General features: G+C 35.9%; 1 protein-coding gene across 6 annotated transcripts in view; it reads left to right on the top strand.

Moving 5' to 3' along the window:
- RAD18 (RAD18 E3 ubiquitin protein ligase) overlaps positions 1-16,833 on the top strand; it is a 139,109-nt gene that overhangs the window by 91,999 nt on the left and 30,277 nt on the right. Inside the window, exon 12 of one of the 6 annotated variants that reach the window (XM_016424479.2) lies at positions 2,542-3,911. The exons of the other annotated variants lie outside the window; for them this stretch is intronic. Within the exon in view, the coding sequence (XP_016279965.1) occupies positions 2,542-2,644 (103 nt within the window). The 3' untranslated portion in view covers positions 2,645-3,911. Of the gene's footprint in view, positions 1-2,541; positions 3,912-16,833 lie in introns of those variants that run through there. 6 annotated transcript variants of the gene reach the window in all.

The following is a 16,833-nucleotide window of genomic DNA, read 5'->3' as shown; positions in this document are numbered from 1 at the left end:
AAATAGAAATGAAATAATCATGTTTTAGACTTGGGAGAGGTCCCTTGAAAGTGTCCCTACATAACCCTACATTTTGCAGATGAGGAAACTGAAGCACAAAGCTAATTGTATATTAGAACTTCTTTTGCCAGTCTAATTTTGATTCCAGTTATGCCACAGGTTGTTATAGCTTCTGAAAACATGGCTCAGCCATATCTAGGAGACCATCATTCAATTTGTTTCTAGCATTTTTTTTTTAAATCCTTACCTTCCGTCTTGGAATCAATACTATGTATTGGTTCCAAGGCATAAGAGTGATAAGGGTTAGGCAGTGAGTTTTAAGTGACTTGCCCAGGGTCACACAGCTGGGAAGTGTCTGAGGCCTGTTTCTAGCATTTTAAAGATATTTGGCCATGTATCAGTTAGAAGAAAGTGCTAGGAATAGTTACATGTAGTCTCCAATCCCTTTCCCCCCACACAAATATTTAAGGTTGAATTGTGTTCTTGGGCAAGGGTGCATAGCAAATTGCTGACTCTGCTTAGCCTTGTTGATTTTTCCATTTAAACGGTGTTTCATGTTCACGTATCTCAGATGAACTTGAGTGTTAAAGTAGGATTGTTTTAAAATGCAGATGTTTTCCTGTTTTTGTTGTAATCCTTAGGTAACTTGGTATAAACCAATTACAGAAATAATTGATTTTCAGTCTTTAGTGAGCAAATGTCATCTAGGTCAACACAAGACCTATTAGTTAATACATTTTTGTATAGAAGAATAAGATTTACACATCCAAATTTGAAGAAGACATTTTCAAAACATAAGATCATAGATAAAGCAAGAGGGGATCTATAACTGCCTCATTTGACAAATGATGTTAGTTGCTCCAGACCACTTAGTGTCAGAACTGTGATTCGAACTCACATTTTCTGGCTCCATGGAGCACTACTGCAATCCCAATTCTGTACTTTCTTTTGAGAAGGAAAAATAAACATTTTTACAGAATTATAGAATGTTAGAGCTGGCAAAAACCTTGATAACCTAGTCCATTCATTTTATAAATGAAGATGCTGAATCTTAGAAAAGTACCAGAACTGGGGTCATTCATTTTGCTGGGCTCTCAGCCTAGCTCTCAAAGAATCAGCAACTTGTCTGTTTTTGTTCAGGTCCTATTTAATATCATTAAATTAGGTATTTTGGAATTTTTTCAGCTAAGCATCATCAAAGACATTATTTTGAGCTTTTGTGGTTCTGTGTTTGTTTGCTATACACATTTTAAGCATCCTTAATTTATGGCTGTTCCTTGGATGAACCATGATGAAATGATTTAGCAGGAGTATTCTTGCCATTCCTTTGCCACATTCATCTGTAGTTATAGACACATGGGTCTAGCTCCTCAAAATGCTATCAAAACTTAACCATTGCCTTTTATTTAATTCCCTTCCCTGATATTCCTAGGCACATAGGTATGTCTAATTCTTTCAACCAGTCCCAGTTGGTTGAAAGCAATTTAGTATCTGTTTTCATGAACAATTCAGAGTACTTTACTCCTTGAACCTAGTTTATGTATTTGATTGATTTAATAATCCATTTAAAGAGATGTTCTCTTCTAATAAAGGCGTCATAGATCATATTGTTATGTTAACTGGGGTTGAGGGATGAGAAAATATCCCTTTACGATAGCAGTAAATACCCTTCTAAATATAAAATAGTATTATTACTAATTTACACATGAGGGAATTAAAGCTTAGAGAAGGCTCATAAATATTAGAGCCTTGATTCTACTCCAGGCTTTCTGATACCAAGATGGTCTCATCTCTAGAAAAAAGAAGTGTTACCCCTGATGTCCACTGAATTTAAGCATTTGTTATGATATCTGCTAAAAAAGAAAAAATCAAAACCAATAGTCAGAAAGCAATTTGTGTTGACAAAATTAAAAAAAAAGAATTTTATAATATCTGAGAGAGGGAGGAAAAAAGAAGCATGATATAATGGATTATGGGTTATTAGCCTCAGAGGCAGAATATTTAACTTTGGTCTCAGGCATGTCTTTTTTTATCCTGGACAAATCACCTAATTTCTTAGTATCCCAGACAATTGTCTAGAACTATAAATTATAAAATAATTACCATTCTAAATTAGTAAAGGGAATTTCTTTACCTGGGGTTCCCTACACCAAAGAATTTAGAGATTTGGATATACTTTTCCCCTGTAGATGGATTAAAAAAAAAACAGACTTCATAAGTAATACCTTTAATATTGTTAAGATTAGAATTGGGGAGACTGACTGTAGGTTTTAATATTTTATTAATCAGAAAGGAGAGGATGAGAGAAGAATGAGGAAATTGATAATTTTTAAAGAAAGGATTACTATATATCCTCCATTTAACTGGCTTAGGCCTATATTGGCAATAGTGCCAGTTGTCCTCAAGCAGCCCCAACACCGAAGTAGAAAAGAGAGAAATCAGATCTGACCTCAGTTTATCTAACTTTCTCTCTGCCCACTGACTCATATGCCAAGTCTTGGGAGCCAACTGTTGCCCTTTCTTCTTTTCCTGTGTGCCCAGGGGACCTTCCATAATGGCTGGCTTTCCTGCAGACCAGTTTTCATTCTATCCTCATGATCAAAGACCCCTCAATTACTTTCTTCACACCATCTTAATGGTCTGAATTCACCAACAAAAAGGAAGTGAATTGCAGGAATGTTTTGGAAAATAATACCCAACCATTGTCAGCTTGGAAGAAACACAACTTGGGAGTGGACAGCTCATACTGATTCAAAGCAAGATGCCAGAATAAAATCTATGATGGTTCATCTAGGCATAAATTACTCGTAAGCAAAAAAATGCAAGAAGGCAAAAATCTTAAATATCTCCTTTATCCACTCCAGGACTTCTGTGAGTGCAGGTATTATCTCAGTGTATTCATGTTCACAATGTAGCATATCATCTTTGTATATATTTGCGATAGAATATCCACTAAATGTTTTGGTGGCCTTCTCTTCACATTGCAGAGATGCTTGTTTAGAATATGGTCTTTGGTTGTCATTTGTTCTTAACAACTCATTGTTATTTCATGTAATAGATCTTTCTGATGATACATCTGATGCTACTTTTTCATGTGATCCTAAACATCTGATTTTCATTTTAAGATTTGTCATCTTCAAATAGTCACTGGAGAACACGGATGTTAAAAATATTGGCTTTTGTGTGAGAGAGAAGCTTAACAGGCTTGTGCAGTTTTCCAAAGGCAGTTCAGTCTGTTTTCTTCTCATTGGTTTTGGGTCAAATTTACTATCTATTTGTAATGTCTGTCACAGATATATGTATTGATGAATAGGTTGTCCATTCAGTTGCATATCATAGCATAGACAATAAGAATTCTCTTTCTACTTCATTTTTCCTCTGGGGACAGTTATTTCAAAGTCTCTTAGTGATTATGGATGTCATCTGGGAGACTCTCTACCTTTCTACTTCAAGTTCGATATATTCAGCATAATGACTTCTTCCTACAGAAGCATCTGGACCGTTTTTCTTTGAGTTCTACAATGGAACTCTTCCATAAATATGGCAAATATCCTTTCCGAGCATGTCTACCTAATTTGTTCCTTGCTTGTTATTAATAATCAGAGTTCTACAACAAAGTTATATCTTTCTGCTACATCACTTTGTTACATCTTTCAAGGTATCTTGTATGATTTTGGCATATGTATGGGAGACATCTCAGAGGAAAGTTTTTAAGATAATGCTTTGCTCTGTCAGTTAATAAACATTTTAAAATTTCTGCTATGTGACAAGCACAGTGCTAAGTACTTGGGAAATGAAGAGACAGACTCACAGGAACTCAAGGAACTCACTGTGTAATGGGGGACAGTTAAGCTCTGATGAATCAAATGTTTTTTTAATAGTCAATAAATAGCACAATGGGGATTTATATTTTCTATTATCTTTTGATCAGTCATGTGATCTATAAAGATGTGATCGGCTGTAGAATGTTGCTTATAGCAGCTAACCATTTTCTTCCAATACATACTGTAAGAATGGTATATTCTCACTATTTTGATGTTATTATAATGACATATAAAGGGAGTTTATAGAAAAGGAATCAAAGAGTTAAGATATAGTAACTTAGGTGAGCTGGCTCCTACTTCCTTCACCTCCCCTGAGTGAGGTTGTCAAAGGGTGTTGCACAGGTAATAGGGGATCCCCTGATGTGAGAGGGTGATGGGGAGTTGAAGGAAGGTCTTTCCTATCAGGTAGACCAGGAGGTAACCCCAGATTTTTTGGCACGAAGTGGACCTGATGACAAACTTCCCCAATGTCCTTGACCCAGTGGGGGAGGGGTCTTGGTTAACACTGTTTTGGCAGGTCTGGCCACTACAGGTACTCTTCCCTTTTGCTCCCAACAACAAATCCCAAGAAGGTATCTGACTGTGTATTAATGGTTTATGAATATTGGTAATAAGGAGAATTGGGGAGTTGGAAAGAGGAAGTTGGGTTCCCTAATTATACCGTCCTACTGGGTCCTTCCCTCAAGTAACTGTTCATTCCACTCGAGTTCCACCAAACCTCCCCACTAATCGCTAAATCTTACTTATAATAATTTAGGATCAAGGAAGGAATAGAGCAGGTACAAAAGGGTGCTAAAAAAGTACCAATTTGAAAAGTAATGGTGGTGATAGGCATCCTTACTTTATCTTTTTGGAAAGGCCTCTGGCTTATCTTAATTACAAATAATTCTGGCTCTTAATTTAGATAGATAATACTTATCCTGGGGGAAAACTCCCATTTATTCCTTTTTTGGTGAGGTTTTTATGCCCTACATGGTTGATTTTTATGTCGGTGCCATGCATATTTGTTAAATAAGCATACTCCTTTCCATTTACATTTTGTATTGCTTAGAGGTCCAACATATCTAAAATTTCAAAAATTCTATTCTGGTCTTCAACTTTTTTCGTTTATATTTTGGTTCAATTTATTTCAATTTGAGAAGGATAAATTAAGTTCTCCCATTATTATAGTTTTACTTTCTAATCGTCCAGATAACTCATTTAATTTTTCTTTTAAGAATTTGGATGCTGTACCATTTGATGCATATGTGATTAGTATTAATATTAATTCATTTTTCAAGAGGTAAGTAACAGAATTTCTTCTTGGTCCTCTAATTCTAAGAGGTCTTTTAAGATTTCTTGAAATACAATGTCTAGGTTCTTTTTGGTCATGGCCATTAGGAATTCAAATGATTCTTAAGTTATCTTTCTTTGGTTTGTTTTATAGGTCATTTACTTTTACTGTATGACAAACTACATTTTCCTATATTGTTTATAGTCTTTTGACTTTGAATATTTCTTGGTGTCTCATCAAGTTGTTAGCTTCTCTTTGAATTCTAGAAAGGGTTCACTCATTGGCCTCCAAGGTCACTCTCAGTTCTGAATTTATGATCTCATAACATGTTTAATAGATATATTGTATTTTACAGTTAGTTTTCTCTGATATTTATATGAATTAAAATTGTAATAAAAATACAATAGGATTTGTGCATTTTTTTGAAACCTGGTCTTATCAGTTGCTAACTCTGAAATAATTAGATTTTAAAATAGCATAGTAGTACTTAAACATTTCATGTTTTTTTCAGCATTTAATAAAGCATATTTAATAAAGCATAATAAAGCAAATAAAAATATTTAGATCATAAAAATAATTTTTAAAAATAGATTAGAAACTTCTTCAGTTATAAAAAAATTTTAGCTACTGAAGGGGAAAAATACTAATTACAACTTTATTGATTTAATTAAAACATATAGGAGAGGGGCAGCTAGGAACTCATCTTTGAGAGTTCAATTCTGGCTACAACACTTCCTATCTGTGTGACCCTCAGCGAATCACTGTTATATGGAAATCACTTTAAAAGACTGATATATATTAATTTAAGGTTGCCAAGGAATTCAGCTATGTAATTCCTAAATGAAAACTCAAGTCAGCAGTCAACCTTTTATGGAGTTTTTAATTTCAAACAGTAGGAAGAAAGGTATGAGAGGGGGGGGGGGGAGAAGGGAATAGGGCTTAAATACCCATTCTGCTTAGGCTGGGCCAAAGGCCCAAGGCCTTGGATAGCTGAGGCAAAGAAAAGAGATCAGTCCCTATCACTCACGTGACCAAAATGGAGAAACAGTCTGAGGGCCTCCACTCCAAGCACCAGGCTCCAACCCACACACTCTCCTCCACACAGGAAAGCAGGAAGCCCTCCTCAGCTGTCCTCTACCTCACTTCCTGTGTCTCACCTGTGCCAATGGTGGCTCTAGCTTAACCCAGGACCGCCCAGAGGTCTGTCCCCTTTGCACGTGTCTGTTTAAGGCCATATTCTCAAATAATTAAATCTTGAGCTTTTGCTGCAGCCCTTTCTAAATCCTGTTACCCTGAGTAGGGTGGAGATTGTAGTTTTCAAGACCTGATTCTGTCATTCCAAGTATCTCTATTGTTATTGATCAGGAAATAGCTAAATCCCATCCTCTAAAGAATGGTTTGAACAGGGTTGAGTAGTTTTGAAATTCACATCACTTAACCCTGTTTGCCTTAGAAACAAAAATATATGAATGTAAGATAGTAAAACTAAAATATAGAGAAATTACTGCTATCTTTCCATTTCTGATCATTTGAATTATTGATGATATTACTAACCAAATGAAATTAAGGAAAACACACAAAAAAATCAAATTATATGGTAGTTAGATTTGAAATATTAATGTGTAGCTTCTGTTTAGTACTTAGTACTAAACTAAGTACTACTAAGTACTAAGTAATATGATAGCATGTTTACTTCTAGGTAATGAGAAAAAAGTAAATTCTTTATTAAGATGTCAAGCAAAACAATTCCAAAATTCCCTTAACCCCAAATGTGTGTTTCATTTTTTTGTGTTGTTTCCAGGTATCTCTCTATCCACTGTGCTACCCAGCTGCCCCTATTCTTTATCATCAGTCCTCTGGAACCATGGTTGAACATTACATTAATCAGAATTCTTAACTCTTTCAAAGTTGTTCGTATTTACAATATCTTTGAAACCATATAAATTGTTCTCCTGGTTCTTACTTTCCCCTGCATCACCAGTCTTCTCAATTTTCTCTGAAACCTTCTATTTCAACATTTCTTATGGCACAGTAGTGTTACATTTATCTTGGGAATGATACTTGCTACAAAGATAATTTTTTGCCACTTTCCTACTTCTCTTATAAATTTTAACTATTTGGTTTTGTTTGTGCAAAATCTTCTTCATTTTGTGTACTGAAAATTTTTCATTTTATCTTTAATCCTGTCCTTGATCATGAACTCTTTACTGATCTATAGATCTGAAAGGTAATATCTTCCTTGCTTTTCTAATTTGTTCATGATGTAACCCTTTATGTCTAAATCTTGGTTCAATTTGGAGCCTATCTTGGTATATAGTGTAAGATATTGGTCTTAATTTAGTTTCTTCCAAACTTGTTTCCAATTTTCCCAGCTATTCTTGACAAATAGTTTTTATCCCAAGTACTGGGCTCTTTTTCTAACACTAGGTGACTGTGTTTCCTTTTACATATTATGTTTCTGGTCTGTTCCACTGATTGACCTTCCTATCATCTTTTTTCATTACTGTTTTATAGTTTTGTGTGGGATCTGGTACTAGTAGGGCTCCTTCCTTCCTACTTTTTCTGTTTTATTATTTACTTTGAGATTCTTTTTTTTTTAAACCCTTATCTTCCACCTTAAAATCAATTCTCTGTATTGGTTCTAAAGCATAAGAGCAGTAAGGACCAGGCCGTGGAGGTTAAGTGACTTGCCCAGAGTCACACAGCTAGCAAGTGTCTGAAACCAAATTTGAACCCAGAACCTCCTGTCTCCTGACCTAGCTCTCAATCTTCTGAGCCACTGAGCTGCCCCCTACTTTGAGATTCTTGATGAATTTTATTATTTTTTCTAGTTCTGTAAGGTAATATTTTAGTAGTTGGTATAACACTGACTAAACAAATTAATTTATGTAGTTTTGTCATTCTTATTATGTTAGCATAGCCTAACCACAAGGAGTTATTTTTCCAAGTATATTTTCATAAAGCCTATTTTACATCCATGTTAATATAGGTTTTGTGTGTACCTTAGAGAAATATCCCAGTATTTTGTAGAATCAGCAGTTATTTTTAAGAGGAATTTCTCTTTTTCTGCTAAGTTTATTTTGTTAATATATGTAAAATTTGACCATATATGTTGATTTATATTCTGTAACTGTTGAAATTATTTCAATTAATTTTCTAATTGACTCTTTGCTATCTACTCTTAAAAGAGGTATTCCAAATGGGAAACTACTTGAAGCAGCTGTGAAAAATAAACTAAATCTTTTGTGTGTTATGTCTTTTGCTTTTTTTCTTGGTCCAAGCTTAAATTTGTAAGGTTTGGGAAATAACATTTTTACCAGAGATCACAGTATCATAGATGTAGAATTTTAAGATCATCTTAGGGATCATCTAGTCTGATCCCATAATTTTATAATTAAGGAAACTAAAACTCAAGAGATATATACTTTAGAGTATTTCTGAGTTGAAAAGAACTTTGGTAGTCTTCCTTTTAGTCTAAGATAAACCCCAAAAGAATTCCCAGTAATCACAAGAAACATTAGTCTTAATGCTTGATGTGTTATCTGTAACATATGAGAGCTGGGTTATATAAGTTTAAATAAGTTAGATAACTCATTTTCAGCTCTAATTTTTTGTTATTTGATGATTCTGGGAAAGACCACAGAGGGGGGAAAATTGTTTGATGAATTGACTTTTGTATATTAATTGACACATTTTTCTATTTTGTTTTAAAATTCATTCACTTTCATTAGGTGAATTATTTTTTGCATTACTTTTAGAATATGCACAGTTCCCCATTTCATTGTTTTTATACAAGGACTTTCTTTAGAAAATATATGTAAATACCTAGAACTGAAAAATATTGACCAGTCCTAATGTTAAATTCCTATTATGGAAGAGGTTCTAAGGAGAATTATATAGTTTTGTTGTTCAGTCATTCACTTGTGTCTAACTCTTCATGATCCCCATGGACCATAGCACTTGAGGTCCTTCTATCCTCCATTTTCTCCTGAAGCCTGTCCGAGCTCATGTTCATTGATTCTGTGACACTATCTATCTCATCCTCTGCCGTCTCCATCTCTTTTTGCCTTCCTCTTTCCCAACATCAGGATCTTTTCCAGTGAGTCCTGTTTTCTTATGTAGCCAAAATATTTAAACTTTAGCTTCAATATTTGACTTTCTAGTGAATAGTCTGAGTTAATTTTTTTAAGTATTGATTGATTTGATCTCCTTGCAGACCAGTGAACTCTCAAGTCTTTTCCAGAACCACATTTTGAAAGTACCAGTTCTGCATTACTCAGCTTTCCTTAGAATCCAGCTCTCACAGCCATGCATTTTAAATGGGAAAGCCATAACTTTGACTATATGGACCTTTGTCAGCATGGTGATTGATGTCTGATTTTTAGTATGCTGTTCAGATTTGCCATAGCTTTCCTTCCTAAGCAGCAAGCATCTCTTTAATTTCATGGCTGCAGTCACCATTTACAATGATCTTTGAGCCTAAGGATATAAAAATAGACATTGTTTCCATTTCTCCTTGTTTGTAAAGAAGTGATGGGACCAGTTGCAATGATTTTAGTTTTTTTGATGTTAAGCTTCAAGGCTGCTTTTACACTTTCCTCTTTCATCACCATCATCAAGAAACTTCTTAATGCTTCTTCACTTTTCTGCTGTAAACTGAGGTACTTACTCTATGGAATTTGGTTCTCTTTCCCCCCAAGGGGGAGCAAATACCTTGGGTACACAGACTCCAAGAGACCTCTGTCCCATTTTCCCAGAACAGAAAGATGTCCAAGAGAGATACTGCCTTTAAAATTAAGATAATCTTTATTAAGCAAGGACATACATGTGCATGCAGAGTTCCTCACTATTGCTAAAGGAGCTCAGCTCAGAAGTGGCAAGGAACAGATTACATAATCTTCTAGAGAAGGGAGGTGGGCAAAGGAGCTGATGTAGGTAGGGATGTGAGGTGGTATGGAGAGTTCCCAGGAATGCGGGTGGTGGATTCCTAGATGCAAGGAGGAGCAAAGACTCTTTGGTATACTTGATTGACGTAAGGTAGCAAAGTAAAAGTATGAAATAACTCAGTTTCAAGGTTTTGGCAATACAGTGACTCCAGTGAATCTTAGGGCCAGGTGTCCCATAACTGAAACTAAGTGATAACACTTAGATAACTAAGCAGTAAAAAAACAAAACAAAACAAAAAAACAAAAAAAAAAACACAACTCAATCAGAGATAAAGGGTCTGGGACCAAAGATGTCAATTCTGGGACTAGACATGTTTGTACAAACTGTAAGGACTTTGGTTATCTCATACTAGAGAGACTCTGAAAGCTGGCATGGAATGAACTAGTGTCCGATGGGACCCAGCTCCAGTCTAGCATCCCGGCCCTGAGAGGTCTGGCTTCTAGGATTCCCTCATCCAGGCTATTACTTTCAAAGACAGTCCATTCTTCAGGTTACTCCAGGTCATAATGAAAGTCAGTTTCTCCAAATCACTCTGAGTCCCAGGTAAATAGAATCAGTCTTGCCCATCTTCATCCCCCACACAGTAGGACAACTCAAGCATATCAAGATAATTTACATATTGCCATCCGAGTGGTATTGTCTGCATTTCTGAAATTGTTGATATTTCTCCTAGAAAACTTAATTCCTACTTCAGATTCATCCACCCTGTCATTTCACATGATTTACTCTGCATATAAGTTCAATAAATAAGGTAACAATATACAGCCTTGTCCAACGCCCTTTCCAATTTTAAACCCACCAATTATTTCATGTTCAATTCTAATTGTTGCTTCTTGACTTGCATATAGGTTCTTCAGGAGACAGTTAAGATGATCCAGTACTCCTATTTCTTTGAGGACTTAATGACATTTTGTTGTGATCTGCACAAAGACTTTAGTGTAGTCAATGAAACTGAAATAGATGTTTTTTTTTGGAACTTCCTTGTTTTCTCATAATCTAGTGAATGTTGGCAATTTGGTCAGTAGTTCCTCTGACACTTCTGGTTATTCTCAGGTCACATATTGTTGAAGTCTAGCTTGCAGGACCGTAGGTATAACCTTGTTGGCATATGAAATGAGTGTACTTGTATGGCAATTTGAACATTCTTTGTCATTGCCCTTCTTTGGGACTGGGTGATAAACTGATCTTTTCTAATACCGTAGCCATTGCTGTTTTCCAGATTTGCTAGCAGCAATATTTAGTACAGCACTTTAATAACCTCATCTTTTAGGATTTTAAAAAGTTTAACTAGAATTCTGTCATCTCTACTAGCCTTATTGTTCATAATCCTTCTTAAGGTCCACTTGACCTCATTCTTCCAGATATGTGTCTCTAGTAACCACGCCATTGTGGTTATTGGTCATGTTAAGATCTTAAATAGTTCTTCTGTATATTATTGCCACTTCTTCTTAAGTACCTACTATTTTTGTCTTTTATTATGTCCATTTTTGCCTAAAACATTCCCTTAATAGCTCTAATTTTCTTGAAGATATCTCTCTTTATTTAACCATTCTCTTGTTTTCATCTATTTCTTTGCATTGCTTATTTAAGAAAACCTCATTTCTCTTTGCTATTCTCTGAAATCCTGCCTTCAGTTCAGTTTTTCTTTCCTTTTCTCCTTTCCCCTTTGCTTCCTCTTTCCTCAGTTATTTGTAAAGCCTCTTCAGACAGCCATTTTGTTTTCTTGTTCTTTTTTCTTTAGAGTGCTTTTTGTTGCTATCACCTGTACAATACTGTAAACCTGTTGTGAGATTTAAAATAGTGAAGCCCATAAACTGTAGTGAGTTAAAATGGTGGAAGATATAAATTGGGATAGGTATAAGAGAGGGTGAGTAAATTTGACTGCAGAAAATATGTTTCACTACAGTGTCTTGGTTTTAAATCAAATATAAGGTGGTCACCAGGGAAATATTCCCAATTATTCAAATACCCAAGTCAACTGGATTTTATAGAGATTTTTAATTAATAATATAATGAGGAATTAGAGAAAGAGTAGGAAAGGAATAATTATGAAGGGCCTCAAGCCAATATGGCCTAGACCTGAGTCTTAAGAGAGAGAATCAGTCAGTCAGTCTTTTAACACTCACCACAAGGTCTGCCTAAACAAGGATTCTAGTGACACCAGGCCAGCTCCATCTCAGCTGACTTCACCAGAGAGCCTTCCAGCCAGAGACTGTTCCAAAGGGCCTCTCTCCAGGGCCTCCAGAGGGATAGAATCCCCTTAGAGGAGCACCAGCGAGACCTCCTTAGAGATTGTCCTCCAAAAGCTTCCCTTCTCCAGAGCCTCTCAAGAGATTATTCCCAAGGGGTCCTCATCAGAGATCCTCCAAAAGGAATTCCTCCAAAAGGATATCTCCTCAAGAGATTCTGCTTTTTCTTATTTAGGGGTTTTTCTCCCATGTCACCTCCCCTAAGTCCCTACATCTACCAATCACTGTAGATGCTTTCCAAAGGACTGCCCATCTAAATTCCTGCTAAGTCGACCAATCTCCTCAGTAAGTCTGAAAGAGAGAAAACACAGCTGAGTCAACTAATCTCATCAAGAGAAAACTTGCCTGACCCTTTAGGTACCTAGCATCCCATTGTATCAATTCTAAAAACAGTCCTGGCTCAAAGAACTCCTTGCCTTATTATAAGCATGGGTCCAAGTACTTTCATTGTTTAGCAAGGAGTTTTCTCTCCTAAAGCAGTCTTAAGTACGGTTGGAGTAGAGGTCCTCCCATTTCAAGGAGTTTTCTCCCCTAAAGCAGTCTTAAGTATGGTTGGAGTAGAGGTCCTCCCATTTCTGACTCTGGCGAGTTCTCACATCAAAATGGGGAATGTTTCTCAGTAGGGAATTTGTTCCAATTAAGAATTCCCCGATTGGGAAATTTTTAACATTCACAAGTCTGAGAGATTTCAAGATTTACACTGTGTTCCTAGTTCTTCAGGCACTCCATTTACAAATGTTAATTTCTTAAATCTATTTATCACTTCTACTTCATATTCATAAAGGATATTACATACATAGGTCACACCTAGATGGTATGATGATTTTTCCTGCTTTCTTCATGTTAAGTCTGAATTTTGCAATAAGAAGTTCATGATCTAAGCCACAGTCAGAGCTCCTGTTCTTTTTTAGCTGACTGTATAGAGGTCTTTTGCACTTTTGACTGCCAAGTATGTAATCAGTCTGATTTTGATATTGGTGTTGTCCATAGTATTTGCTCTGACCAGTGAGCGATCTTGACAAAACTCTTTTAGTGTTCCCTGATTCATTTTGTACTCCCAGACCAAACTTAGGTGTTTTTCCAATTATCTTTTGATTTCCTATTTTAGCATTCCAATCCCTTAAGATGAATGTGACAACCTTTTCTGGTATTTTTTCTAGAAGATCTTGCACGTCTTCATAGAGCTGAGCAACTTTGGCCTCTTTGACATCAGTGGTAGAAGCATAGACTTGTATTAGATTTGCCTTAGTTTCGAACAGATGTTGTATAATTTTAAGATTATACCAGACGATTGCTTTTCTCACCTTTTTATTGACTGTGATGACTTCTCCATTTCTTTTAAGGAATTCTTGCCCACAGTAGTATAGTTAATGATCACTTGAAATAAATCAACCCATTTCCATCCATTTTAAATTTACAGACACTGAAGATGTCAATATTTAATCTTTCCTTCTGTTTGACCCACATCCTTACCTTATATTATATGGTTACCAGTATTTATTTGAAACACATAATGTTGTAAAGTGGTCATTGTACACTAAAGTAGTACCTGTTTTCTGTCCTTAAGGAGGAAATATTTGGATAGGACTAGTAAACATATACAATACAACCAGACTAATTCCAGGAGCACTGGAAGAGGAGGAAAGGAAGGAGGTAGACTAGGGAAAATCTTACATGAAAGAAGTATACTGTTACAGTGAAAGGGAAAATGAGAGGTTGGGGAAGTGCTTGCACCTTAACAGAATTGGTTCAAATAGGAAAGAATACATACACATACTTTGGTATAGAAATCCATTTTATCCATCAGGAAAATGAGAAGGGAAGGGGATAAGAGGTAATGTGGAAAAAGATGATAAAAGGAAGGGCAGATTAAGGGAGCAGAATATATGATACTTTAGCTGAAGTAAAGAAGGCAGGGGTAACAATCATGATCTTAAAAAAAAAAGCAAAAGCAAAAATAGACCTAATGAGATAATCATGAAAACTATATTTTGCTAAGGAACTATAGACAGTGAAGTTACAGCAGATTTCTCAAATATATAGGGGACGGAGTCAAATTTACAAAAATAAGAGCTATTTCAGAGAAACCAAAGTTATTTATAGTGTGAAAGGAAATTCTTGATTCTCTTTGTCTATTCTGAGTTTGCACTTTTGAAAAGGGAATCCTTTGTTCTCTTTGCTTGGTTGTAGTTAACACTTTGGGATAACAATAACTTAAGTACCCTTACTTAGTGCCTTGATAGACTGAAGACAGGATTAACTCTGTTTTGTCTACTTTTGAATTAATCAACAAAAGCAATACATCCATACTTAACCCTGAAGTAAGGGAAGTCAACAAATTCTTATTCCTAGAAGGAGAGTTAACACCTTTAGAGGTAAGAAGCCAGCAAAATACTTGGAAGAGTTCCACCCTTTTTCCTAACTCAAACAGCCAGAAATTTTTTAATTCTTTTAAGAGTTCACATGTGTGAATCCAAAGGTGAGAACTCAGAGGTGTAACAATTTTGGGAACTGTGATTGGCCCCCTTGAAAAGGGGTTGGGATAGGAAACCACTCTAAAAGCCACAAAAATCCTTGGGCTGGCCATCTGGTGAAGTTGAGTCTTGTGGAGAATGTCTCCTGGAGATTGTCTTTGAGGAACCTTATTGGAGACTGTAGTGTGACTTCAGTCTTCAGTAGACTTCAGTAGACTGACTTCAACTTAGACTCTGACTCTTGGACTACTTGATTGGGTGAATGAAAAGGTTGACTCCCTTCCTAGTTTCCTGAGAGACTAGCTTCCATCTCGGGGGAGGCCGCGTGATTAATCACTACTGGCCCTCCTGGATGAAGACTAGTATCAGTATTTTCTCTAACCTCTTTCACATTTTTCTACTTTATTGTTTCCCCTCTATTTTGGTAAATAAATTGTATCCAACCATTAAATTTAACCTTTACAATTGTCATGAAGAAATGCTCCAAATCATTGTTGATTAGAGAATTGTAAATTAAAACTACTCAGAGGTACCACCTGACACCTGTCAGAAATGCAAAATGCCAGAAGGGATGAGGAAAAATAGGCACACTAAGAAACTGTCAGTAGAGTTAAGAACAGATCCAACTATTCTGAACAATTTGGAACTATGGCCAAATGGCTATATAACTACATACCCTTTGACCCAGCAATACCACTACTACATTTGTACCCCAGAGATCAAAGAGAAAGTACCTAGATGTATAAAAATATTTGTAGTTGCTCTTTTTGTGATGGCAAAGAATTGGATGTTAAGGGAATTCTTATCACTTGGGGAATGGCTAAACAAGTTGTGGCATGTGATTGTGATGCAGGACTTTTGTGGCATAAGAAATGACAAGGAAATAGTTTCATCAAACAAACAAAATAACTTGGAATTTGTGATTTGTGAATTGTGGCAAAGTAAGGTGAGAAATATCAGGAAACCTTTGTGCAAAATAACAGCAATGTTGTAATGATGATCAGTTGTGAAAGACAGTGATTCAAGATGATTCCAAAAGACTCATGATGACAAAATGCTCTCTAGTTCCCAAGAGAGAATTGATGAACCCTAATTACAAATTGAAATATAATTTTCTCATGTTTTTTTCATGAAATGGCTAATATTGCATTTTACATATATGATTAAGTGTTAGCATTTTGCTTGCCTTCTCATTGTGGTGGGAAAGAATAGAGAGAATTTGGAACTCAAAATTTTAAAAAGAAAATACTGTTATAAACAAATAATAAATTTAAGAAAATAATTCCCAGTATGGTGGAAAGAGACTAGACTTTCAACTCCTCTGGGTCTCATTTTCTCATCCCTGAGGTCCCACATAGTTCTGAATCTATGGTCCTAATTAAATAACTGAGGAAGAGATAGAGGTAAAATCAGGGCAAAGATAAAACATTGCATTAAAAAACCCCTTGTAACTAATCCTTAAGCTGAGTTATTTTTGTGTCATGGGCTTGCTTTTTACTTTCTCTAAAGTACTGTGTGTACCAGTAGCACTAGATAAATAGCAGGACCTGATGACTTTGTACCCTGGTGATAGAGGAAAAGTTAAGCTCAGGGCTGGCAACGGCATGCATAGTAATCCAATTCCTGGCATCAGTAAAGTGAAGCAGAATCCTGAGACCAAGATATCCAGGTAGGCCAAGATCTTACTTTTGTCCACAATTTTTAGTTGATCATTTCTCTTGATTTTGGCAGTAGGATCTTGTTTAGAAAAAAGCAACAGATGTGTTTCTGTGTGCCTTTGGATTCACCCACAATTAGGGAGCATTACAATATCGATTTAATAAAGGATTCTGAGAAATACTTAGGAGAAAACCCGGAGGAAAACAGGGACATTTCCAGGGAGGGGAGTGTATCCTAGAGGAGAGGGTGGTCAGCAGCGTCATGTACTTTAAAGAGGTCAAGAATGATGAGAGTTAAAAAAAAGACCATTAATTTGGGCAGTTATGAGATTATTCGTAACTTTGAAAGGAAGAGTTTTAGTTGATTGAAGTAGGAATCAAGTTGATAGGTCACTGAAGCAATTTTCA

The sequence above is a fragment of the Monodelphis domestica genome, chromosome 7 (assembly GCF_027887165.1).
Source record: "Monodelphis domestica isolate mMonDom1 chromosome 7, mMonDom1.pri, whole genome shotgun sequence".
NCBI lineage: Eukaryota > Metazoa > Chordata > Mammalia > Didelphimorphia > Didelphidae > Monodelphis > Monodelphis domestica.
This window is presented reverse-complemented; position numbering and strand designations above follow the sequence as displayed.